A 27,122-nucleotide genomic window follows, 5' to 3' on the forward strand; every position below is an offset into this window, starting at 1 on the left:
TGTAGCTAAACAATATTTTATTAAATAAATAAATACATACATTAATAAATAGCATATCAACTAATGGAAATTAATCCAAACTGAGACTTTTCAATGAAAGATAGTCACAAAGTGTTTAAAAAAAAGGTCTCACCGAACTCCTATAAGGTCCACTTCTCTATCAGTGAGGCTATTTGTCTCTTTCTCCATATCCCTAGTGTTCTTTGTTCAAAATAACCATGCGTTAAACCTCAAATGTAATTAGCATACAGACATTTAGACTCATCAATCTGCATTAAATCATTGTTTGCGTTAACAGATTGACCTAGTCACAAAAACAAAATCGCAGTTAAAATAAATCCTATGTGGGAATGGAAACTCTAAAAAAGCTTTTTAAGCCATAACCAGTAATATTGACCCACATATTAACAATAAAAATGGTACTGAAATGAGGTCTACATCAGGTTTTTACATTTGAGTTTTGCTGTATCAGGAACCTACTCTGTTTAAGTAATTTAAATAAATAAACTCCTTTGTGTGATCTCCTTACAATACATTTATTTATTTATTTATTTTATTTTATTTTATTTAATATATCAAATGGAATTTTTTTTGTTTAAAATCACTTTTATTTTAAGATTTTTTTTTCTTTTCTTTTCCATACAGGTCTTAAGGCATCTGCACAAATAAATATTCTTGCAGAGGTTATAAAATCATTTAAAACATTGGCCAGGTACCTTTTTTTTTTTCTTTCATTTTATTTTTTAATTTGATCCCTTAAATGTTCTGACCTTGTGAAATATGACAGGTAAACCAGTGTTAAATCCATTAAATATGTACATAAAAACAGCACAAAAAGCAACACTCACTGGGGATAAAATCCACATCACAATAGGAAAAAGACCACATTATTAAATGGTTGAAGTACAGCTATTTACAGGTCCCTAATACGACACAATGTCTTAATATGTTCATGTACTGGCCCAACAGGGAAGGGGCTAGGTGGGGGAGAGGGATGGGGGGGGCAGGCAAAGGCAAGGGCAAGGCAGGCAGCGACACATTAGGGGTTAAAAACTAACATCTGGAAGCACATCATGCTACCATGAATGCCACCTAACTCCAATCCCTCTTTCAAAGTGGTCTTATGTCCTAGAATGGCAGGTCCAGCTGATAAAAATTAAATGACAAAACAATGTTGGCATCATGCAGACCTCCAGCTCTTGCTATTCAGTAATTTTAACAGTGAAAATCACTCGTCCCAGAAACTTGTCCCGCTCGTCATCGTTCTTCAGGTTACTAGATCCCTCTATCTTGCACTCCAATGTTATTACATTATCGTAATCTTTCTTTTCAAGCATCAGTTTTACAGCAATCAAAGGCTGCACGTATGTTTCCTGTTACAAAGAAGAAACAGATTCTCACATTCTCATTCTGAACCTTGAGGGTGTATAACCAAGCTAAGCAAATCAGACTCTCTATTCTGATGCCTACAGCAGTTTCCATAGGAAAATGTAGCCTGCCTAAATATGGTTAAAGCTCAGACTATGTTGTTTCCAGGACTGATAGATCAGATGGCAACCTAGAATCCAGAATTCCAATCTCAACTGCTCAAGCAGGAATCCATCTCTTGGATATGGGATATGACATTACAGTTCACAAAAACCTGTGGATTACTGTGTGATATTTAAGGATAGACAACTGTAGAGGCAAATTCTCATTAATCTAAGTAATCACAAACATTTCATGTAATGGCTTAACAGCAATTCTCCCAAACATACACTTAACAATGTACTGTACTGTACAGACAATGCAAAAATACAAGGAGGATAAATCCTATTCAAAAGTTATCATGCAATTCTAAAATTCTAATGAGATTCTGTAAGACCTTTAATATCATGATTATTCGTAGTTAGTAGTCTTAGTATCTAACAGAATTGTATTTCATATTTATAAATTCATATTTAAATAATCGTGCAAAACTATGTCTCTAAAATATAAAACATCCTTAACTGTTATATTTGCAGTTAAAGTACTGCACAAGATCTATTTATGTGCAGCAAAAATAACAAGCTAAAAGGATAATGAATAAAACGGCAATACTTACATGAGCTTTTTTTCCATAATATGGAAAGTACATAAGATCGAAATTCTTAGTTGCAGGAAAATACACCATATTAAAATCGCTACCTTCTTTCTGCACGGAAATGAAAGAAAGCTCATTAATACTCTGAATATGCATGCATAAAACTTGTCCATTTATTTCAAGTATCTAGCAATTCCTGTCTAAGCTAAACTCCAAAATATAAACACTGCAAACAAAGCAATTAGTTCATCTACTGTAAATATGTTTAATGTGAGGACAAGGCCATGCTTGCATGTTCTGTTACTGTTTGCAGGCAGCAACATTGATGTGGAATCTTGTTAATCTCTATTATAAATGATTGCACAGTAACCACTTATCTACAATATGCATGTAATGCTGTTAGGTTACTTAAAAACAAACAGAAAAAGGCAAAAAAATTACAGGTTACAGTCTCTAACTCTTTAAAGACCATATATTAAATAAATTGCAAACCATTTCCCTGGCAATCTGTATTAAACCTGTAAATCCCATTACAGACTGATTAGGTGCTACTATGTTGTGCATTTGTTTATCAGATATGTTTTAAATCTCCAGTTCAGGAGCTGATGATCTAATATGAGCTGCTTATATGCACTATTCAGCAAAATACTGCAATGCAAAAGACTGGTCTTTAAGGAATTAAAAAAGACAGAATAATCTCTTACCAAAACAATCAAATGCATGCTCAAGTTGCAGCAACACTCTGCAAAAGCTTAGCAGCCTAATATAGTTCATGAGTATATTACTTACACAGAGTAAATGTGGTTACTGATTATATAAACTTCTATGAAATGTTCATGTTTAGTATTCCCCAGCTCAACCATCCTTAACAGCACTTACTTCACCATGTGGTTACCCCAGATGTGACATAAACCATTAAAGATAACATAATTCAGTTAAAATGCAAGGTGCAACTGAAAACAAAATACTGCTTTCAGCATGGAATGTGCCAGCCTTACATCACAGGTAACACCCACTCCCTTAGTTCTGGTAACAGAAGAATCATTTTTGTGGTTCCTGCTTAAATGCCAGTGGAGATTAGTCCACATTACCATAACAGCAGTAAAAGAAGCACAGACTGGAACCAAACATGTCAGTTTAAGCACAGGACAGTAAGGCAGTGTGGAGATTAGAGTGTAAAGCTTGCCCAACAGAGTTGAATATCTGCTGTACAGATTAAACACTAATTACTGTGCACCCAATCCAGCACTGATATCTAATAACTGGATTCTAATTATTTTCTATGGAAGAAATAACCCAGTGACAATGGCATGAGGAATGAGCACAAAACACATTTAAATAATATAAAAAGGGTAAAGAAATGAAGGAACAGCAAGTAAGACTACAGTTTATTTCAGTATGTGTACAGGTACTTAAATCGTTAGCATAATTTCGTATTATGCACATATGTTTTAAAAGGTTTGTTTTAAACACAGTGTTCAAGGGGGGGAGGGCTAAAGGCATTTATTGTATACCTTCCAACATATCCGATATAATTCATGTATTGAACAAAAAATGACAATTGAAAACAGCTTTTTTTTATTTTTTTATATGCAGTTGTATTTCTATCAGTAGAAAATGGCTTGAGAAAATAGTTCAGGCAATGCTGCATTGACCACAATAACCAGTTCTAATAACTAGGCAGAATTGGGGGGGGGTTAAAAGTTACATTTGGTGGCTGTTAAACTGTGCACCAATATGGCTAATACTAAGTAAGTCAACAATGCATTTTGTTTTCTGTTTTCTGTAATTTAGTAGCTAGTCTATCTAGTGGCATAGGCCTAGTACTTGACTATCTTTCTTAATGTGAAAACAATCACACCGGCTTTAATTGAGGAACAGAAGGTATAATACAAATGCCTGTTAAGCTGTAAAGAAATACACTGCACTACACAAAGTTCTACCAAAGCATTGCTAAAATAGCATAGCTGCTGGACATTCTTTCAGGAAAATGTAGCAACTTCAGAATCCTAGGACACACATTGCACTTGTATCTTACCCACCAACGTTAAAACTGGCTAAGGCTCTATTTGCAGCAGAAATAAAGAGAAATAAAATAACACACAAGTGAAAACAGACATAATGAACAAGGGGAACAAACTGAAAAAACATTACAAAAAACCAACATTTATTATAAATGACTATATTGGTATGAGGTTATTATAAAGGTTTCCTTAGGAGCCTGATAGTTTCCTAGATTGATGATCTATTCAAATTTCAAAAATCACTGAAATATCATTGCTTGCATTTACCTAACAAATATCATATAGCATTGTATTAATCCTCATAATCAAGAATATTTACGGAATATGAAATATAGTGGAACATAAGTATGTTTTATATATATAGAGAGGGAGAGAGAGAGAGAGAGAGATTTTCATCATTCCTACAACTTAAAGCATTTCCATTTTAAAATTAGGCCACACAAAACAATTAAAATATGTATAAAACTTAAATGAAAGATGTTTGGCAATTCATCTGGGTTTGAATTGGAACAACTAAACTACTAACCTTAATAGTGCAATTGATAAAAGGATCCCCTAATGGTTTGAGTCCAATAATCTAGAAAAAAAGAGGAGGGAAACAGGAAACACACACTTTTTAAATTAATTTTAAATACCAAAAATACTACACTAAAACTACTGCAACGGTGACCTCAGAGAACAAGAACAGATTTGGAAATAGAAGAATCATTCCCACACAAATATTGGATTTGATTTAGTTTAGTCTGCACATTCCCCCAGGGGTGTGAGAGAGTTAGGCTTCCCATACATATAAAAGACAAACAAGTGATAAGGTGTCTTATCTGTTTTTGTTACTGCCAGCTGTCAGTCTGGGCATACCTGCCGTTTTACAAACTAGAATTGTTAGGTCGTAGGGACAATAGGTTTCTAAAGAGCAAAATATCATATGCATTTTGTAAAAATGTCTACAACAAATCTATTTAATAAAATGTGTTTAACTACATATAACAATTAACCTCATCACACTGATATATTTAAAATGTATAAATATTTTGCATACTATATTTTATAGGGCATTTTATAAGCACAATAATACTGATCAATATGGGCTTAAACACTTGCAGTATTTACATCCGCCTGTTTAGGTCTTCCAAGTATTCTAAGCAACCAGTGATACGTACTCTGTTCATTTTCACAAGTATACAAGGATTTCCCTCGGAATAGCCAAAATTGGGATCACGTAGTCCAGAACACTGTCCCAGCAGACTGCGTTTAAACGGACACGATTTTTTGGGAAGTGTCTCATTATCTTGTATACTGTAGGACCCAGAAACGCATGGTTGCTTTTTATCTTGATCTACATCATTGTACTCTGCAACAGAAAATAAAAAGAATACAATAGTAAGGTCCTAACTGATGGGCCTAATGATAGTGGTATTCACAGACTTCATCTTGCATTACGCCGAAATAGGGTTTTACTAAAAAAATTATTACGAATTAGAATATTTATTGTAACTAGCAAAATGAAGAAAACATATGAATTGCACCCACAGACCCAAAATACCACACATTTATCACATCCCAGATCCAAGTTGGATAGGTCTTTGTAAAAGACATTAAATACTGTGATTTGATCATTTACTATTATAACATGAAGGTAGCTATGGATATCAGATAAGTTTCAATCTTTAAAGTTTGCTACTAGGAATTTCTATAAAGAGCCCTCCTATGAAAAAGATCCCCATATAATTGCATTTCGTTTATTTCATTGAAATCTACTGTCAACACACTCTAGAATCATTACACCCAACTGACTTCTCTGCCCAGCTATAGAATACATATTTACAGTACACCCTTTACCTTCACTGAAATTACAATTGGTACTTACTCTGTAAAAATGACTCAAGATGCTGAACGTAGTGGCTATACTTTGAGGAGTCAGATCTGTTATACACTATATCCAGTGTCTTTGGCCTGATTACCAGCCCTGCAATAAAGAACAAACATGTTAGTCTTGAGAGCTATGTCTGTTTATACTTTATGTATATATTTTTACATGCAGAGCCAAAGTCTCCAATTACAGGTGGTTTTGCTGATGGCAAGATCAGAAACCCAAATGCTAATAAACTTTAACACTGTATGTAATACAGCATATTGAATTTATATTGCAAAATACCTAAGTTTGGGGGAATGTATGAATAAGCCAGAATGAAATGTTTGACTATATGAATAAAGACAACTGTCTGACGCAGTGTAATTTATAGTAAAGTAAGAAGCTTCAGCAAATTAGATCTATTCAATATCACGAATCAGCGGTGAGCACAAGGATTTATTCAATTATGTATCATTATGGATTGGGAGAGATTAAAACAGTTGGTACTAAGAATAAACATTATTTTTGTTGAAGGTATTTCTGGAGATATTTCCAAATGGTAAAACACTGACAGGGTCTGTAAATGTGCAAAGGCAAGGTAACTGTACTTTACAAAAAATAATTATTTGAGGTACCAGTAAATGTTCAGCTATATTCTAACCTTATATTCAAATCAAAGGTATGATCAGAACTACCACCACTAAAGCGAGGATCTATTGAAAAGCACCAATCCAAAGGGAAACAGGAGTAAATATCAAATGAGGAAAATATACAAACATTATTGTGGTTCAGGAAAGAGTCAGATAACTCTCCTGGCACACAGCTGAAAACCAGCATTTTCCCTCACAAGTAAGAAAGCTGCATCGGGCTTCGAAGGGCTGTGCTACGGCATTTACAAGGCATCTAGAATTTTCTACCAGAAAACACCTTCCCTCACCACCTTGAAGTCAACAGTGAAACAATTCAAATGACAGTTCTATTTTCATTACCTTTCATTACTGTTCTAGGGAAACAGTAGCTTTTTGTATGACCGGATTTACACATTTAAAACCAAGGTTTTAAATCATTGTTCCTGTTGTACAAGAACATTACATTTGTAATGTAGGAGCCCATTTGGTCAGAATTATTTTTTTGTTAAATTTAAAGGATACCTGGCCTGCATACAATTCATGATTCAGGTTTTGATTTTACAAGCACTGGGAAACCTTCCCTTCTCCAAGTTTATTTTTTTATTATTAATAATAATAATAATAATAATAATAATAATAATAATAATAATAATAATAATAATAATAATAAGTAGTCAGTAATTGTTTTTTTTATCATTTTCTCCCAATTTAGAATAGCCAATTATTTTTAGGCTCAACTCACCGCTACCAACCCCGTGCTGACTCGGGTGCGGCGAAGACAAACACAAGCTATCCTCCAAAGCATGTGCTGTCAGCCGACCCCTTCTTTTCACACTGCAGGTTTTAATTGAACAGTGTAAGGTTGTCATTTTTACTGTGACACAGAAGAGGTAGTGTTGCTTCTGAAAACAAGTAGGCACATTTTTTATGGTAACAAAAGGCATATTAACATCAGCTGAATACTGCACAAAAGTTGGCAGATTAAAAATATTTTAATTCCTTCTAGACAAGACAGACGATTGTCTGAGGAAGCTTCAGCTTCAGCATTGGGGGTAATATAAATAGGCAATAGGGAATGACACTTTTTTCTCGTCATCTGTGTAAATGACTAAAATAGTGTGGTTCTCTTCTTCCTGTTAAAGGTCAAAATTCTGCAGGGTCAGGGTCCTTTTAAAAAAGTGGCCTCAAAGGCTTTTTGATACAGGTGTTGACCTGCAGTTCTCTCCTTCTTCCTGACCTTGCTTTTTCTTTGTATAGTTCTACAGCACTTCATTTTTCACACCATAGCAATTTTACTTTTCGCCACAAGTTTAGACATGTCCCTGGGGCACAGGATAAAGAGTCTCCTACTGTGCCAGCTTGTCAGGACTGGATGTGCCCCGGTTACGCTGTGGGACACCACCAGTGTGCAATGGAACAAAGATCCTTCCTGATCATTAAGTAGCTGCCCCAGTCCATTTTGTCACTGAGTGCAATCATGCATGTATTGTACTTACTACTGAATGAGTTTTGTATTTTCAAATATGCATACATTACCTGGACTTGGGACCCTGTCACAATACTTTGGAGCATTGTCATCCAGTGTTTGAAGCATGACCCACATAGTGAGTGTAAAGAGTCCAGCTAAGAAACCATAGAAAACTAGGTAGAAGAGAAGAATCAGAGCTGGAAAAAAAGAGAAAGATATACATTTTCAGTTTCTGTTACATGAACTTCATCTCAGATGTTATACCCCTACAGTGTATCAAAGCAAAAATGCATACTACCATATCAGTGATGTTTTAGCTGCTTCTTTTAGTTAGGTTGCGTGTTTCCATTACCCATTTAATTGCATCTTCCAATACCTTATGTTCTATTGTGTAACAAACATAAAACAATCCAGACTATTCACTTTGAAGTAGTTGGATCTATAATGTAATACTGCACATACAAGACCACTATGTAAAATTACCCACCCTTATCTCCCTAGCTATTTATGTGCAATGTTTGAGGTAGACAGAAAAACACAATTTTTCACCTATTGCACACGTACTAGCCTACAAATGTATGCATATTTGACCCTATTTTGACAGGTAATCCATTACAAGCTCTGCATGCATGCTCACGGGGGACTTCATGCTACCAGTTACAGAAATGAGATGCACACAAAGGTGTACTGTTACCACTATTTTAAAAGCAAAGAATAAAACAAAGTAAAATAATGTGGTATAAAACTAGCATTAAACAAGTACAGTAGGCATTATACAACATATGTACCTCAGCTCAGTCAATCTCAGTTAAACACAGGGGGCATGTTATAATCCTAAGCCTTACGTATGTGAAAAAGCAAATGGACATACTGTACAATCATACATAAGGAACTATGGGTTTATCAACTGCAGTAAAACATGTGTCCATTGAAACCATAGTAAATATTGGTAAGAATGGTAAACCTGTCTTAGTTAGCCATGGTAACAGATGGAAAATGCATGGTATAAGCATATTAGATGCATAGTAAAATAGTAGTGTGATGATTAACACATACTGCACCAATCCAAATGGTTGTCAAGGTAACTGAAGATAAAAGGAAATGCCCTGAGATATGGCTTGCAGCAAAAAGTTGCTACTGTAGATGCGGATGATCAGATTATTACAAAAGAAAACAAAAGATTCAGATTTCATGCTTTCTTGTACCTTCTTTATTTAAAAGCAACCATGCAAACGCAATATTATGACAAGCCCTTAAGTCAAGTCAGTTTTTATAACACTGTATTTGCATTTTTGTATTTGTATTTGTCTGTATTTGCCTAAAAAATTTATGTCAGTATCTTTCGTCAGAGCCATTATATGAAAAACACGTCATGTAACGTCACAGAATAGAATTACAAGAATCACCTTGGGGGGCAATACAATTTCACACACCAGTGTGGCGGATCGTAATACCACATACCTAAATTATATAAACCTGAATTCCTGTTATTGCATGTAGTAATGTGTTAAAAACAAAGGCATTTATATTAGCTTAGATTATTAAAATAAACCCCACATGCCTGTTAAATATCTATATACAATACCAATATATAATACTCTATTCAGCATAGTCAGTGCATTACATTAACCTTAATTGTAATTGCATTTGTTCTAAAGCACAAAAGTATAGAAGCCCTTTTCCTACTTAGAATTATGACCAGATGGATTATTGAGAGAATACTGTATGTCATATCAGTGGAAAAGATTTTATTTTCATGTAACAGATATTAAGTGTTAGCTTGTTTCTGAGGAAATAAGTTCATTATAGATGCATTTCTTATGGTCTCCAAGGTACATGGTTGCTATAAATAGAATGTGGGGGAGGACAAGATGCTGCAGTACAAAGAATAGAATGTGGGAGAGGACAAGATGCTGCAGTACAAAGAATGCTAACGGAGGAATATTTAGAGCTGTATTCTACATATTTTTCTAAATTACAAAAAATAGGATACACAATTGCATGAATGGAAATATACATTCATATGAAATAAAGGAATGATACTTTATTCATGAACACATTTTTACCATTTTCATGTTCAAATACCACCATCACCTTAACCAGAGCTCTTTTTATTTGTTTACTGCTGGGGTAGCATCAACCATTAAAACAGGAATGCTAATTTCACCCTGCTTATTAAAAGCCAACCTTTGCAGGTTTTAGATTTACACTGCTATTGCATGGTAGAAATAAAACTGTATCAGTTCAGATTTTTGTTTTAATCTGTTCCTCATTACAATTAATTGCAAACAGAATAATTAATACAAACTATCTAGCCTAAATATCAGTGCATGGAAACTGTAATGGTGTTAGAATGCATAAACTCAAGCTACTGCAATATCCATGAGGCTCCCTAGATTTCCTCCCTGGAAGAACTTCTCTTCCATTAGTCCCACTATTTCAAATCCCTGCCATCAAATTAGGTCATTATTTTTTTTGCATGAACCATTTACCAATGGTTGGACCCATAAAGTAAGATTTCCTCACCTCAACTGGCTACTCAACCTTATCGATAGTACCAGTTCAAGACAAATACTAATATGGAAGTGAATTCAGATGAGACACCCCTGAAATGCTTCATAGTTTTATTTTATTTTATTTTTTTTTCAGACTCCTTCGCCATGTAACATTGATGCCAACCACGAATCCGCTTCCAGTAGCTTTGGGATGTCCCAGGCATGTATATGGTTTTGTTCTCCAGGATTCGATATTGTACCAGGCAGATGGTGAGCATATCCACTGATGCAATGTGAGAACAGCACCCTACCACCCTTGTGTCTGTCTTACATTGAGATTTCTATTGGTTGATGAGTGTCAATGTTCTATTTTTGACTGCTATCCACATTTGGGACCCTTATGATTAATGAACAAACAGATCGTACCACCCATCCATAGCCCTGTCTTCACAGGCCTTGATATCTCAAGCAATCACTCTAATGCAGACATACACAATACCTGCCATGTATGGTCCATTTTATTCATGAATTATTATTATTATTTAAAATGTGGTGCAAAACAGAGATATTAAAATGTAACCTTTGTAAAATAATCAGCTTTCCTGTAAAATTGGTATAATACCTTCATTTCATTACCTCCCAAGTAAGGTATTTTCTTTTGACCCTTAAAGAGGTTCTGGGTATCAGTTTATCTCCATAATTTTTTGAGTTACAAAATATATATTGTAACAGCTTGATTGTTGATATTCCGGTACCATATACCAAGATATTAAGTAAGCAAGCAACCTTTCAGATAAAACAGGCAAACTGGCAACAAGCACTCCACCTGCCCATGTTGGAAGGTTGTTGAATGTTTTTGTCATAAAAATGACTACTCATCAAAGAAGATTCTTGTTTTGAAAAGAAACACCATGTGAGCGAATGCCCAGTACAAGCATAGTGATTCTAACCAGCACGTCATGCAGATGTTAATACCAAAATGAAAGTGAATCTCTTTGGGATATTTGGAGCTGCACTGTCCTATTTCCTATTACAGCAATTACTTTAACTCAGTTAAAGTAATTGCTGGAAGTAGCAAAATCAATCAATAGCAGTGATTTATATGACGTAAGTGCAGCCTTATGTACCTTACCTAGGACTGAAATCAAAGGCGTTTGAAGGTGTAGCTCATTGTTCCATGGCAAAAAACATAAGTGAGGCTGAGAATTATCTGAATCTGTTAAGACAACTCTATTTTCTATTCTTCATCTTAACAAGACCAAATACAGGGCAAATCCAAATACCCATCTTTGGGCAACTACATAGGAATTTGGGAAAATTGGGAACTGGATTTATTATTGGGCTTGGATAAGCAAGATAGGGTTATATTTAACATTTAAAGCCCGGACATGCCCTTTTAAAACTGTTTTATAGTAAAAGCATTGCAAAGTGGAATAAAGCATAGTGAAAGCATGGTAAAGCATAGTATAACTATGGGGAAACCAGGATAAACTATGGGAAAAGCATAGTATAACTATGGGGAAACTGCAAAAATACTGGTTAATTTACGGGGGCAAACTTTTATAAGGGTTAAAAAAAACAAAACAAAAAACTACCAATGGTGGAACTGGATGGAGGTGGGATTGAATGGAGCTGAAATCAATAAATCAATTAATATGGGGCTCACGTCACAGCTCATCCTGATGTGGAGGCCAACAGTCAAAAGAGGCTGGCAAAATGCAGCAGTTGCCTATACAAGCAAGACCAGAAGGTCTTTCTACATGTACAACAAGGCTTTTACAAGCCAAGCTTTTTTCACCCAGCAACAACCCTCCTATTCTGGCACAGCTCCTTTCCCTTTCACTTTCAACAGCAGCAGGAATTTCAGTGACCAGTGTCAAGATGCACTGATGAATTACTAGAAATAAAAAAACAAGAATCTGTCACAAAAAAGTACTATATACATTACACTGCATTTGCGATTTTCGGTGGAAAGAAATAAAATCAAGAGATATTGTGGGAAACGATTTACAGTTTATTGTGCATACGTCGGTTATTATATATTATAGAGAATCAATTAAGCCTACTAGTACTCTTTATTATCATAAATATATGGTTATCATTTAATTAATTGCGAGTATCGTGTAATGCAAAAAATATCGATAGTATCCCAGTAACTCTACGGTCAATTTTACAAAATGCAACAAATGTGACATTGCCAAAGGAAAACATAACGGACTACAGACCCTGTTATGCATTGGTTCTCCCCGAGATGTCAAGCTGCTGTCACATTGCATTACATTGCATAACTTGCATTTAATAAGTCTAAACGAAACTAAAAAAATAGTTCATGTCCATTGATCAAAATGACATTTTTTTGTACTTTTATTACGATTAACAACAGCATCTAGGGCATTATTTTAGGCATGGCATTTTTACATCGGTTTATGTATTTATATATTTATTTATTACCTCGAATCACTGCCTTATTCTGATTTAGCTACTACAAATATCAGTAAAGCATAATTCGGATGATATGACTAGTCTGGAGCCACTTGTCTGAAAGAATAGTCACCATTTCAGGATACCAGTTTAAATAATAATAATAATAATAATAATAATAATAATAATAATAATAATAACAATAATAATAATAATAATAATAATAATAATAAAATTCGACAATCAACCAGCCACTTCCAAAAAATGTCACAAATTGGAAGCTCGTACTTGAGAAAGAATGGGGTTGACAGCATACAACACAACAAAACAGAACAAATATAAAGAAAAATTGACGCGAGAATACTATACCTGCAAAGAAACATCTGTACGACACACAATTTAAGAGAACTTGCAAATAAACAACAATGTGCGCAAGCCTCTGTATTTAAACATAATTTGTAATTACATCCAAAAAAAAACATTTTGTTTTTAATAATAAAGTCACGCATGCTGCTACATTGCACTAAGCAGCCGCAGTAAGCCCATCATGAATGAATTATCTGACATTTTTCGTTTCCTAGGCGATTGATGTGGCAAGAACAAGTACATTTCTTTTTGTATTTACCACCTCCCCCACCACCGATATCCCCCTTCCCATAGCCGGTTCCTTACCCCAACTACTGGCTGTGCGCCCCATAAACTCGCCGCTCCGCGGGTTGAAGATAAAATCCTTCCAGGTGGACTGGTTCTGGTCTGCGGGCTTTTCCTCCTTGTTCGACATGGCTGGTTCGGTTTATCAGGGACCTCTGGCAATGTGGTGTAACGGAATAATATGTGTGTATGTGTAGCGAATGATGAAGCCGACTTTGTAAAGGGGATGTTTTATAACAAGGCTCTCTGACGTTTTTTTTACCAAACGCTGCTCCAGGTCTCGCCTCTCCTCAGCGTCACCGCAAACCGAATAGAGATTATTTAGCTCAAAGGAGAGTATTTGAAGCAGTTGCGCAGTCGCACTGAAGAGGGGAAGATTGGCTTGCGCGTTTAGAGCTGTTGGATGGAGACCCTCAAGTCAAAATGTGATATCAGGAGACTGAGTACGGTCTGTTTTATACACTGGTTTCCCAGGAATGTAACCGTAGTCATTGCTGAGTACTGTAGTCTTAATTTGCACCACGTGTTGTGTAAATATTCTCAAACATCAGTAATGTGTCCCTTGAAGATAGGCGAAGGAGCAGTCATCTTAAGAAAGAAGAGGGGCCATTTGCAGGAGGGTTCCCCTAATTAATGAATCTCAGCTTGTTGGATAATTCATAATGAAAACAGCAAAACCTGTTACTCTATTTGCGAAATGTATTTCTCAGTTTTAAAAAGGTAAATCTTGAAAGTTGTTAGGCCTATTTCAGCAGTGAGTTATTACCATTCAGTTTTGTTTCTGGCTGTATAAAGCTGGTACATATGCAACGTTTATTTTGAAGGGTAACATTAATGTATGAAATCTCTGTTGGGCCAAAATACAAAAACAACCACAAGATACTGTACTGCTACCTCCCAGCTTTCTCAAAACATTGGATACATTTTTGTTTTTTTAAAGGTTATACTGAGCTCAGTGGGCTGTGCTTTGGCTTGACATGATTTCAAGATGCCCTTCTGAGACCAGTGCAGGAATGGGATTGAAAGGAAAGGCAGTCCTTTTAGCTTGCAGGATCTGCAATGAATGAATGGTTGCAATTACAGATGATTTGATGAACTGCAATGGGCACTCAGGGCCCGATGACTGTGATGGGCGCTCAGGGCCAGAGTGAAAGATAAATTTGGCAGGAGGCCTTGTCCGTGGGTGCTTGACGGCTACCTGCGTGAGGCCGGCTGTAAAAACATGAACAGTTCCATGCATCCCAGTGCCGGAGGTAGGAAGTGGCTATGGGCCACCTCCCCCCAAAAAGACGAGGTCGCCAAACCATGAATGGAAAATAATAATAAATGATTACCGCACCCCACAGTGGCGCACTGCCACCTACCCCCCAAATATTGAAGAAATTAATGAAGATGAGCAGCTGAGACACGGCCCTTCCCCCAGAGTGTGACTGCGCTGGGGGAAAAAGAGCCCAGCCTCTCCAGCCCGACCACACAGAACTAAATACGAACTGCTCAGCACTCAGGTAAGGAAAACCACCCTACTCACATATTTTTAATTTTTTAGGGGGAAACCTCAGGGAATCCGTGGCTGAGGGCAGCCCTTCCTCCAGGCTCTAAGCGGTCGACTCCCGTTTCGGCTTCCCAGTGTTTCACTGAGCGGCCGAAACAAAAGAAGCAACATGGGAGAATAACATACAGAGTCTTTATGTGCTTGCTGATGACTGTTGATTATGGGCGGATTCTCCTTGCAGAAAAGCAACCAAGTTTACAAATCCTGAATTGACACCATTTGTGGTGTGCAACTGAACGATGCTCAGTTTGCACAGCAACTTCAGGCCACAATCAGTTCATGCTGCATCTGAGTTATTTAAATGCTTTAGATTGGTAAAAGCTTTTTGAAACTATGCAGATAGACTGAACAGTGATATGACACGGTAACCTCGAGGCACTTTTGTTGTTCTATGATGAACTGGCCATAACCTTTCAGGAGCCATCAATGTGGCTTTGCTTATAAAAGTTCATCCAGTGATTGGCTTAAACTATATGCATGCCTACTATTAATTTGTATTAATTTGTGACAGGCTAGTGTAACCATACAGCATTTAAGATGAGTATATTTAAATCAAAAGAACAGTCATTTTTTAATGACTATAGTGAAAAGTGCAAAGGCCAGATTGATCTGTGAGAATCAATTTTTCCGTCATCTTTAGATTCTGTGTAATTGCTAGTGAGCTCTGTCCTGCAACAGTACAAATGCTGACAGCTGGAATCTGCAGGCTGTTACACTGGTACTGACTGTGTAGCTGTTGGATAATGATATACAATTAATGGTGACATTTGCAAATTCTTTGAACTATCTGCAGCAGCCCAGAATCTCATTTGCATAATTAATTTAATTCCAACCCAGAAGCTTTATGTTTAATATCTTTCATATAAGGACATTTTACATTTTGCTGCATATTGTTGCCAAAAAAACAATACTTTGTACATGAAAAACAAGATTATAATGTTGAATATATATATATGTGTGTGTGTGTGTGTGTGTGTGTGTGTGTGTATATTCACTTTCATACAAAGATAGACACATTAAAAAGGGTCAATTCTTTTTTCTATTTTTAATCCCATGTAAAATTTAAAATATACGCAGCACATACATAGAATATATGTTTTATATTCTGCCTTATATGAATTCATATAAAAGCGAACTCATACTTTTATGTATGTAGGTATAATATGTAGAAAACAAAATATATGATATATATATATATATATATATATATATATATATATATATATATATATATATATATATATATATATATCATATATATACAGCCTATAGAAAGTCTACACCCCCTTTCCAAATTTTCACCTTTTGTTGCCTTATAGCCTGGAATTAAAATGCATTAAAATAGTTATTTTTTCCATTTATCTGCACATCCTACCCCACAACTTCCAAGGGAAAAAAATATTCTAGAAATTTGTAGAAAATTAATTAAAAATAAAAACTGAAATAGCTTGGTTGGATAAGTGTCCACCCCCCTTGTAATAGCAATCCTAAATTAGCTCAGGTGTAACCAATCACCATCAAAATCACACACCAAGTTAAGTGGCCTCCACCTGTGTTAAATTGTAGTGATTAACATGATTTCAGGGTAAATTCAGCAGTTCCTGTAGGTTCCTGCTGGGAAGTGCGTTTCAAAGCAAAGACTCAACCATGAGCACCAAGGCGCTTTCAAAAGAACTCCGGGACAAAGTTGTTGAAAGGCACAGATCGGGACTTGAATATCCTTTGTACAGTCAAGACGATTATTAAGAAGTGGAAGGTGTATGGCACCACCAAGACCCTGCTTAGATCAGGCCGTCCCTCCAAACTGGATGACCGAGCAAGAAGGAGACTAATCAGAGAGGCTACCAAGAGGCCAATGGCAACTTTACAAGATCTACAGGTTTTTTTGGCCAAGACTGGTCAAAGTGTGCATGTGACAACAATATCCCAAGCACTCCACAAATCTGACCTGTATGGTAGGGTGGCAAGGAGGAAGAAATTACTCAAGAAAGTCCACCTTGAATCCCATTTGAAGTATGCAAAAAAACACTCAGAAGATTGTGTAGACATATGGCAAAAAGTTTTGTTGTCTGACGAAACTAAAATGGGACTTTTTGGCCTAAATGCAAAACGTTATGTTTGGCACAAACCCAACACAGCACATCACCCAAAGAACACCATCCCTACTGTGAAGCATGGTGGTGGCAGCATCATGTTATGGGGATGTTTCTCATCGGCAGGGACTGGGGCACTTGTCAGGACAGAAGAGAAAATGAATGGAGCAAAGTACAGAGAAGAATTGAGGAAGACCTGCTGCCCTCTGCAAGAAAGCTAAAACTGGGACGGGAGTTCACCTTTCAGCATGACAACGACCCAAAGCACACAGCCAAAGCTATACTGGAGTGGCTAAGGAACAAAAAAGGTAAATGTCCTTGAGTGGCCCAGTCAGAGCCCTGACCTAAATGCAATTGAAAATTTGTGGCATGACTTGAAGATTTCTGTCCATCAGCGCTCCCCAAGGAAGAGCTTGAACAGTTTTGTAAAGAAGAATGGTCAAATATTGCCAAATCTAGGTGTGCAAAGTTGGTAGAGACCTATCCCAACAGACTCACAGCTGTAATTGCTGCCAAAGGTGCTTCCACCAAGTATTAACTCAGGGGGATGGAGACTTATCCAGTTATGATTTTTCAGTTTTGTATTTTTAATATATAATTTTTTTTCAATAAAAACTTTTTTCCCCTTAACAGTGTGGATTATGGTGTGTAGATAAGTGGGGGAAAAAAATCCTCATTTAAATGCATGAAACTCTGAGGCACTGACAAAATGTGAAAAAAGTTCAAGGGGGTGTAGACTTTCTATAGGCACTGTATATATGACATACTTAACTTACACAAAAATATAACCCAGCTGTTCTGACCTGTAGTTTAGGCCAAGGAACCCAACAACAATGTAGAGCAGTATCATGAATTTCAAAAATGGCATGCTTATCGACGTGGTGTTTGAGTTGGCATGACTGTACTTGTGTGCATGAGGAGATCAGAAACCTTTGGGATCTCCATCCAAAGCTACCCAGGACCAAAGACATTGGAAAAGCATTCTTGTCTAATGGCCATATAGACCAGCATTGGAATTTCCTGAAGCTGTCACACGCAAGGCAATCTCTGCTCCTATTACTAATGTATTTGTAGCACTGTGCCATGGTAGCTGTAGGATCAGGACTGGTCCTGCTGTTTTATCCTATTCAGAAGTCATGGCAATAATCAATAACACTTCTTTTTTGCAAAGTAGGCTTTTAAAGAGACCATTGAAACCTGTACCATATTTAAAGTATTTGGGTGCTAAATGGTCAATCATAATCATTTTTTTTTTCAATCATTTTTTTAATTTTTTTTTTATTTAACAGAAACAAATCTCAATATCGTCCAAAGAAAAATGAACTAAAACCAGGCAGATTTCATAAAATGATTACAAAACCACTGTAATGATTTTAACAGTTTTTTTCCTCGAAGTTGTTTCTTTCTTTGTGTTTGTCTTCCCTGTTTATGGATTTAACGTGTCCACATGGTTTATTCCCATTGCTTTTCAGTTCTTCTCATTTATGAATGTATTATTCATCCCTCTGTTTGCAGATTCAGAACTTCAGATCTCCTTCAGATTGGACTCTCCTAACATCGATAATAGATAGAACAGAGGTCAAAGACTGTGACATGTTCCTGCATTTAAGTAGGAATGTGTAATCTGGCAGCATCTTATGTTATTTCCATCCTTAGAAAATGGAATGTTCAAAGTAATTGCAGAGTAGGAACACTAGGAAGCTACTGTATGGGATCTTGTGAACTATCTTGTGTTTACAGATGAGTATAAATATTAGACATTCACAGAGAGCAGGGAATAAACAAACGGCAGAGAAATGTCATGAAAAGGACTATTTACCAGAGTAATCTAAATCTACACAGTAGCTTTTAACAAGATTTCTAGTGACTGGAGGCTGCTACAAGCTATATTAAACTATCCAAAATGTCATATATTAGTATTGTCCACTTACATTCAATAAAATAAAAAAAAAACATTTTTTTGTCCCTTGTTGAATTATTACCCTAATTTGTGTGTGTGTGTGTGTGTGCGCATATTTATATTGCATTGTATATGTATAGTGCATTGCTTGAGAATTTGTTAATATAAGCCATTTAATACTCTTGAAGTCCAAATCTAAAAGGGAACAATATTTCCTGTAAATGGAACGACCATTCCTGATGTCCCTCTGTGAGTCAGTCCACGTAGTCGTGAATGGAATGCTCCCCTGGCGACACACTCATGCTTACTCCTCTATGATGGAGCTCTGAATGCGTAAAGGTGACAGTATAAGCCTTTCTGATGCAGCGGCTAATGCAATTGCATTGCAGAGCTAATAAGGCATGAACTCTCAATGCCTTGATAAAACAGGATATATTGTGACGACTGCTTCAGACCAATTAAAGATAGGGAACATGAGGTCGGGAAAGCTCAGGAGACAGTCCCATAGACTTCTAAGAACTGTACATTTAATTTAGCATTTCTTTAACTAGATTTCCACCTGCATTTTTTATTGAAAGAAATATATTGGCCTCATTACATAGAATGTAGCTGGGGAAGTAAATAAAGTATCAGAAGAATTATCTTAAATGTTCTTTTGGAATCCTCAGCAAATGTGGATAAATGAAATCTGGACAATTGGTTGTCCAGGAGTTTTGGTGAGCCTAAGTGTGTCTACGACTGTAAACAGAGGCAACAAATACTTCTAAAAAAAATTGTCTAAGGAAGTAGTAAGTATAGCACTAATTGAGTGATGATGGAGTGCAGCCATGGTAAAATCAACAGATGCAAATTACAAATAGAACTACAAAGTGCAGACGAAACATATATATTTCCCTTGAGAAAGGCATGTACAACATATCGAAGCGTTGGGCAGCTGGCTCTTTGAGATATATATGGACTGTAACCGTGAGAAAGCTGATAACTAGCTTTTCGAAACGTGGACATAATTGTAGACCCTGAACTTTTAACACAAGGGCCTCCTCCTACTGACATTATCTCTGGCAGCTGATTTAGAGCTTAGTCACAAAGTTAAGGACTGCATTTAGCTATGTTGCTATTCTTTTTAGCGCTTTAATGTGCTCTAACAATTGAAGTATTATTATTATTATTATTATAGGTTTATAAAGAGAGGTTTTGATTGTCCAGCACAGTTGCATTTCTCCCCTTTTGTCTACCGCCTATGGTTGTACAAGTCTTTTTAATGTCACACTTGAGAAGCAAAGCAGAGGGTAGTGTAGGTATGATCCCAAACAGGAATCACAGGAGGAAACTCAACCATTGTTCAACTACATGTGCAAACATTTTATAAGCCATGGCTAAAAAACAAATGTTTTATTTGTGAACAAGTGGTTCCTTCCTTTTTGATCTTTAGCTTTTGAAGGTCGATATCCTAATGGTGTTGATTGCTTAAGTGTGGTCTTTGGGATCCAGAAGGTTTCCTAAATTATTAGACAATTTATTTGTCTTTCAAAACTATATTTTTGAGTCTTACTTTACATAGAACTTGAGGGAGCAGAAAAGTTATCGGTATAAAAAAAGAAATCTTACTTACACAAGTTTTGCTTTTTAAGGAACAGGTTTAGTTTTTTTTCACATTTTGCTGACATTTGAAAACAAAATGCTTGCGTTTTTTCTTTTAGTCAAGAATGCATTCTAATATTACTTTAAAAATAGACAAAATGAAAAATGTATCATAGGGTAAGCATTGGCTGAGGTGCTTGTCAGATTTCTTAGACAATAGAACTATATACTGTACACAGTAAAAGTCTCTCTCTCTCTCTCTCTCTCTCTCTCTCTCTCTCTCTCTCTCTCTCTCTCTCTCTCTCTATATATATATATATATATATATATATATATATATATATATATATATATATATATATATATACATTGTTTTAAGTCATTTTATCCAGGTTCAAATGGAATTTCAGAAATACCTATTACAATGTCATAACCACAAAAAATCAATTCATAAAGTTCTCCTCAAAACCATTTACTATTATAAAACTATTGTAAATAAATGCATACCAGTATTCAATCCCATTTAATAAAACTACCTTTTTTAAAAATATGTATTTATACATATATTTAACACATTAAATAATTACAAACATATTTTATTTTTAAAGCACTTCTGAAAACACTGTTTAAAAGCTTGGAAGGACTCTGTCAATAGAAGTCACTTTTGTCCATTTACACACAACAGCTTGTTAACTATGAAATACGATTAACTACTAGACATTCAACGCCTTTGACAGAAGCATTTGGTGTAACCAAACACATTTGCTTTCCAGCAGTCAACATATATCGTCAGTGTGATGCTTTCTGAAGCTGCTTTCTCGACTAGACAGGTAAGGAGTTAAAAAGGCATCATTTGCATGGGAGTATAGCTTAGGGAAGCCAAAGTTTCTGGTGGCATCTGCTGGCTCGAGTTATGCATTACACAATTCAATACAGCAGTGCCAAGTCCTGTTGTAAAGCACATTGCTAATTTTTGGGGGGCTCAGACAAACAAACTCAAGCAAGCTGTCGCACACATTTTCTGAACGGGGTCTTCGTCACAAACCCTAACTGCAAACATTTTTTTTTTAAATGGTGGTGGTCAGTCCTTCTTTACTGAGGCTCTGTCTTTTAAAGAAGCAAGCAGACACCTGATTTGCTTTCCCCAGTATCTGCAGCCATCGCCTTGCTGGGATCGTTCAGTTCATCAAACAGGCCTGATTCAATCATCTCCTCCTGCCAGGGGATAGGGACGGCTCCTGTTGCAAACCTCTTGAAGAATTTCTTGTCTTTGTCATCAAACTCGATGCCTCGTATTTCAGAGAAATCTGCAATGTCCCCAATCTCCTTTGCATAGACAACAGAGGGGTCTGGCACAAAGGGTGGGTCTACAAGACCAGCTTCCAAACGATGAAATTGGATGGATTTAAACCATGGGTGCTTCCTCGGGTCATCATTTGCTCCTCTAGAGGACAAAAAATAGATATAGTCAAATAAGAAACCATGCAGGGATACCATGTAAATATAACATTCCACAAAATGTATATGATGTATATGAGACAAACTACCCTTCTCCTAATCAGGGAAGACCTTTCCTGATTATAAAACTGAATATACAATCCACAGTATATATCTGCATGAGGAATTGTACTACATCACAACCAAAAAGAGACTTGGTGCAATGAATGTTTTTTTGCACTGCATTACTGCCCTGTTCTATTACAAGGGACACCCTGTATTTCCACAGTCCTGGCTAAAAGTCCGCCGTTGCATTAATTGCTACGTCTGTTCTTCTGAACACTTATTATGCTTGCCTTTGATATGCCCTCTGTGTTATTACACTTTCCAGCAGATCTGGTACAGCACTAAACAAGAAAAGCAGACCAATAACCTAACACAGTAATAATATCAAGTCTTCTTGTTTTTGTCAGACATAGACTTGCCTGTCAGTACCAAAAAGAGGACTGCAGTTCATCCATCATCTTTCACAGTGCTATATTTTTTTGACCTCTAAAATAAAGAGCAGACCTAGCAGTCGTCAGTAATAGCATAATCACTTATATAATTAGCAATGATTAATGTATATTAATCATTGCTACCTGCTGGACAACACATTACAGTACAGCTGTACAAATTATATTAAATAGTGTCCCCCAATCCTAATACTTTGTCGAATTAGTATGCAGATAATTGGGTCACACATAAGTTGCTTTATTTTTATTTATTTTTTATAAATGTAGGGTGTCCAATTCTTCCTCCCCCCCCCCCCCCCCCCCCCCATTTTCTCCCAATTTGGAATGCCCAATCGCTTTTCTCCTCACCGCAGCAATTACCCACATGGTGACCTGAAGGTTCAGTGGGTGTTCTCCGATCTCATGACCAAGCCAGTTTCCTTTTTTACCCAGGAACACAAGAGCAGATGTCAGTAAGCTACCGACCTCTGGAGGCCAGCCATGCAGGTGTCTGCTCTGAACTCACTGGGTGGTTTTGTCTCCCTAACCCACGGGAGCGCTACAGCCAGTGAAGACTGGTCTACTTCGTGACACCCTGCGCACCACACAGCTGAGCTTTAAACAGGTGAGCCTTCATTTGAAATGATATGACTACGCTCTCTGACCATCATCATGCACACTGTACCTGCATCCTAACCTCTCCTCCACCTTCTTGACCAGGAACTGCTTGCAGATATCTTTGGTGGGTTCATTGAAGTTTGCATGCTCAAACTTCACCTCGTCCTCAAGGCACCTCCTCTTCACTTCGTCCTTATTGACTTTCTCTTTGAAATCCTTGAAAGGGGTCCGGCCGGCGATCATCTCATAGATACTGCAGCCCAAGGCAAACCAGTCCACGGAGTAGGTATAGTTCTCTTCATTCAGGATTTCTGGAGCCATGTAACCACTGGTCCCAGCCTAATTCAGCAAAGTTAGATAACACATATCACATAACTGTGCCATATAGCATTCCAAAAGTTCATTTAATGACCCAGAATTGATATGGTAATAAAATGAAAGCACCTTTTGAGAAATATATCCTGCAGCATATGTTTGTACAGCAACAGTAAGAGTAAAAAAAAGCATTTAAAATATGATACAATAACCCTCAAAATATTGGAAGCATCTGTAAATTCCTGCAATAACGTATATTATCATATTGACATTATTTTGTTGGTATCTAAAACATAATTAGTCTAAAACAGCAGAGGAAGTGGCCAATCCAGTACCACGTTCAAGTTAAACATTGATGGAAAGTTCGAAGAGGGCCACAAAAGGTCAAAAAAACTGGTAGCGATTGTAGGGATGTGGCTTATATAAAACAGGTACACATTTCACTATATTCTTGAGTACTTAGACAATACAATTTAGCTCAGGGATTATGTCCCAACCCATTCTTGTGCATGACAAATTGCTACACACATCCAGTACTATTTATTTTGTACACTATTTATATTGAGTTAGGGGAGTTAAATCACAACAACTTTTTGGCTTTATTAATTTAACAGTGACAACATATTTAAGGTAGATGCAAAGCAAGCTGAGTTATAATTCATGCTGTTACTTTTAGTCCTAGATTGTTGTAATGAAGACTCCGCCCTTCACAGTATTTCATCCAAACAGATTTGTGTAAAGCCTTCTAGAGAAGATTACGTTCACAAAGCCAGCGATGCCTTAGACCTGCCTAGCTTGTACTATAGACGGGCATTAGTTAATTCGATTAAATGTAAAAGAAAAAATAATAATAATCTAAAAAAGAGTAATTGCATGGGAAATGTACATATAGCTCTGCTCTGATGTAATGTGTTCTTCAATATGCCTATTACACAGATGCAGTATATTTAGAGCATACAGTTTGTTTCAGTGGCTCGCCTCAAACAGCTATAACTTTTAAGGTACATTTTAGCACCTATTGCCTGTGGAAATATTCTGAGCAATAAGTGAAACAGTTTCTTTTACAGTTTTCTTTTTAAAGTATTCTTATTTATACTGCTTAGTGGATCTGCTAGAATACTTTATGTGTATGTTATATGAGTTTTCAAAGTTAATATCAAGTTTAACAAAAGTGCTACTGAGAGTATGTAGCCTTTTTTGTGTTATGAATTTTACATAGTGTTCCAGTTAAATGAAGCTTTACCACAATACAAGTTCCAATTCAAACTAGAAAATGAGCTAATTTAATCAAAATTTATTTGTTCTGTAAATCACTTTCATTCGGTTTTGTTTCAGATTTTTAATTTTATAGTGATTATAAATTCATGTCAACTGCCGAGACACTACAACAAAAAATGTTGAAGACATTCCGATGTGCTTACAATGCCAAGAAAACACAGCATATTGGTGGCTACAGAATAGTAGTGGCTAGTAAAATCCTTAACCAGCTGTCACTTTGTATTATGAATCGACTGTAAGGGTTTTAGTCAAGGCAAATCCTTCGGGTTTAAGATCAGGTCTGTACCGTCTGTGGTGCAACTGCTCTTCGACTTACCTTCTGGTTGATTTGTTTTCCTTCTTTAATTTCAACTGCCAAACCCAAATCAGATAACATGCATTGCCCATTGTCATCCAAAAGTACATTTTCTGGCTTCATATCTCTGTAGACTATATTAATTGAATGCAGGTGCAAGATGCCACATGTTATTTGGGCTGTGTAATAGATGGCACGGTTCATTTCTATACCTCTTTCCCCGATGTTGTAAATGTGGTATTTCAGATCGCCTCCATTCATGAGACTCATCACCAAACAGAGATGGGTTTTGGATTCGTAAGCGTACGCCAGTTTGACAATGAAGGGGCTGTTGACTTTCTCCAAGATCTCTTTCTCCAGCAGGGCCATCTTATCTCCTTTTTTCTTTTTTAATCTCTTCTTGTCCAGTTTCTTGCAAGCGTACATCTGTCCAGAAACCTTTACTTGGATAGCGCAGACCTGGAATAGAGCAAGATAAAGCTATCAGGTTTCTTACACAACAGCTTTCAGACTGCTTTACTACAATGCAACCTACCTTCGTGATATCGTATACTTTATCGATGCCTTTCCTAGCAGTATGAATCTCATGTCTAATTGCAATAGGTGTTCTTTACAGCTTACTCTTAGTTTCATGTTAATGAACTTGAAGGGACTGCTTAGGTACTGTAGGTTAACAATATTAACCTCGAAAGGAAACTGACCCACTATCCAGATCCTAGGAAAACAAGATATAAAATATATAAATAAATCAATCTGTATACTAGTGGAAAATATATTTGCTAATTTGAATTCCTCTTTTATAACATATTTGTAACAATGCATGTATTGCTGTCAGACTGAAGATACAGGCTTAATCAAGTACTGGGGAATACAAACACCAGAGAAATCTTACCTCTCCAAATCCTCCTTTCCCCAGAATCCTGAACTCATAAAAATATTTCTCAGTAATTGGCTGCCGTTCGAATACTTTCCACTGCATGAACTTATCAAAGAAGCCACTACTTTGGAACTCCTGGAAGGGTTTGCCCATAAGAAACTTCTTGGTCTCCTCTTTGGCCAGTGCCATGACCTCCTCAAAGTCTTTTTCAGTCACATTTTTGCACTTTTCAGCTACCTCTCCGCTCATGTAAGAGATGAAGTTCTTGGAGTCCGGTTTGAGGAAGCTGGTGGCAATGTTCTGGCGCAGGTTGTCTCTCCCGGTATTCTCTGCCAGCTCCCAGTTATTCAGCTCATCCAGGAAGGCGACAGCAGTCTGATACTCAGGGACTGTCTGCGTGAACTGTCTGAAAAACCTTTTCCCTATGGGCTGCTGCTCACAGACACTTTCAAACTCAACGCAGATCTTCTGTCTCATTTCCGCACACTGATCGGGGCTGGGAAGGGACAGGCTCCTGCGCCTCTTTAGCATTTCTTTGGCGTCGCCATCCACGCTTTTCCTGGCTTGCAAGTAAGCCGTGTTGGCTATCAAATTGTCCAGACCTCCCATGTCACACATCTTGGCTGCTTTTGTAAAATCTCTCTAGCCACTGAAGTTGGCTGTATTGTATATCCTTCCACCACTCTGAGGAGCACTGAGTGGATCTGAAGCCTGCTGTGGTAGCAAGAGATACTCTGGCACTCAAGTAATTACTCATTTAGAATTAAATACCTCAGAAGGATTTTCGCTAAGTATCTTTAGGTGTTCTACTCACGGAAAGTAACTTATAAGAGGTTTATCTGCTAAGGAGCTTTAAACTTTCTATGTTTAGTTGCCGGCTGTAGGCCAGCACATGTGGACAAAGTGCAAGTCACTATTATGTAAGGAAATATTACAAAATACAACTGATAACATTAAAACTACTTCAACAGTAATCCCTGACCTTTTAGTACACAGGGGTCAAATATCAATAATGTAAGCTTACTGTAAATATATAAGGCTACTATGGTGTAAATGAATATAGGCCCAATAATATGAATC

The 27,122-nt window shown here is 36.7% G+C and overlaps 2 protein-coding genes across 2 annotated transcripts; both read right to left on the reverse strand.

The window, feature by feature from the left end:
- LOC117417279 (sodium/potassium-transporting ATPase subunit beta-3-like) lies at positions 1–13,957 on the reverse strand. The gene is made up of 7 exons (XM_034029307.3): positions 13,624–13,957; positions 8,104–8,232; positions 5,954–6,052; positions 5,247–5,437; positions 4,613–4,663; positions 2,084–2,173; positions 1–1,373 (listed from the first exon to the last, which is right to left on the reverse strand). Exons 1-7 carry the CDS (start codon positions 13,730–13,732, stop codon positions 1,203–1,205), a joined length of 840 nt encoding a protein of 279 aa, XP_033885198.3. The 5' UTR covers positions 13,733–13,957; the 3' UTR covers positions 1–1,202.
- A 7,351-nt stretch (positions 13,958–21,308) lies between these two features.
- LOC117416921 (rhodopsin kinase grk7-a-like) lies at positions 21,309–26,767 on the reverse strand. The gene is made up of 4 exons (XM_034028408.3): positions 26,058–26,767; positions 25,187–25,624; positions 23,345–23,616; positions 21,309–22,172 (listed from the first exon to the last, which is right to left on the reverse strand). The coding sequence occupies exons 1-4, from the start codon at positions 26,658–26,660 to the stop codon at positions 21,839–21,841; spliced, it is 1,647 nt and encodes a 548-aa protein (XP_033884299.2). The 5' UTR covers positions 26,661–26,767; the 3' UTR covers positions 21,309–21,838.
- Positions 26,768–27,122: the final 355 nt, after the last annotated feature.

The sequence above is a fragment of the Acipenser ruthenus genome, chromosome 12, assembly GCF_902713425.1.
Source record: "Acipenser ruthenus chromosome 12, fAciRut3.2 maternal haplotype, whole genome shotgun sequence".
Classification (NCBI taxonomy): domain Eukaryota; kingdom Metazoa; phylum Chordata; class Actinopteri; order Acipenseriformes; family Acipenseridae; genus Acipenser; species Acipenser ruthenus.

Excerpts from the sequence above, each read along its gene's own strand:
- LOC117417279 (XM_034029307.3), bottom strand. The coding sequence starts at position 13,732 with ATGTCGAACAAGGAGGAAAAGCCCGCAGACCAGAACCAGTCCACCTGG. Across the intron at positions 5,438-5,953 it reads TCTTGAGTCATTTTTACAGA|AGTACAATGATGTAGATCAA; the intron begins GTAAGTACCAAT and ends TTTCTGTTGCAG. Across the intron at positions 1,374-2,083 it reads ATTATGGAAAAAAAGCTCAT|GAAACATACGTGCAGCCTTT; the intron begins GTAAGTATTGCC and ends TCTTTGTAACAG.
- LOC117416921 (XM_034028408.3), bottom strand. The coding sequence starts at position 26,660 with ATGTGTGACATGGGAGGTCTGGACAATTTGATAGCCAACACGGCTTAC. Across the intron at positions 23,617-25,186 it reads GAAAACAAATCAACCAGAAG|GCTGGGACCAGTGGTTACAT; the intron begins GTAAGTCGAAGA and ends TTGCTGAATTAG. Across the intron at positions 22,173-23,344 it reads GAGGAGAGGTTAGGATGCAG|AGGAGCAAATGATGACCCGA; the intron begins GTACAGTGTGCA and ends TTTGTCCTCTAG.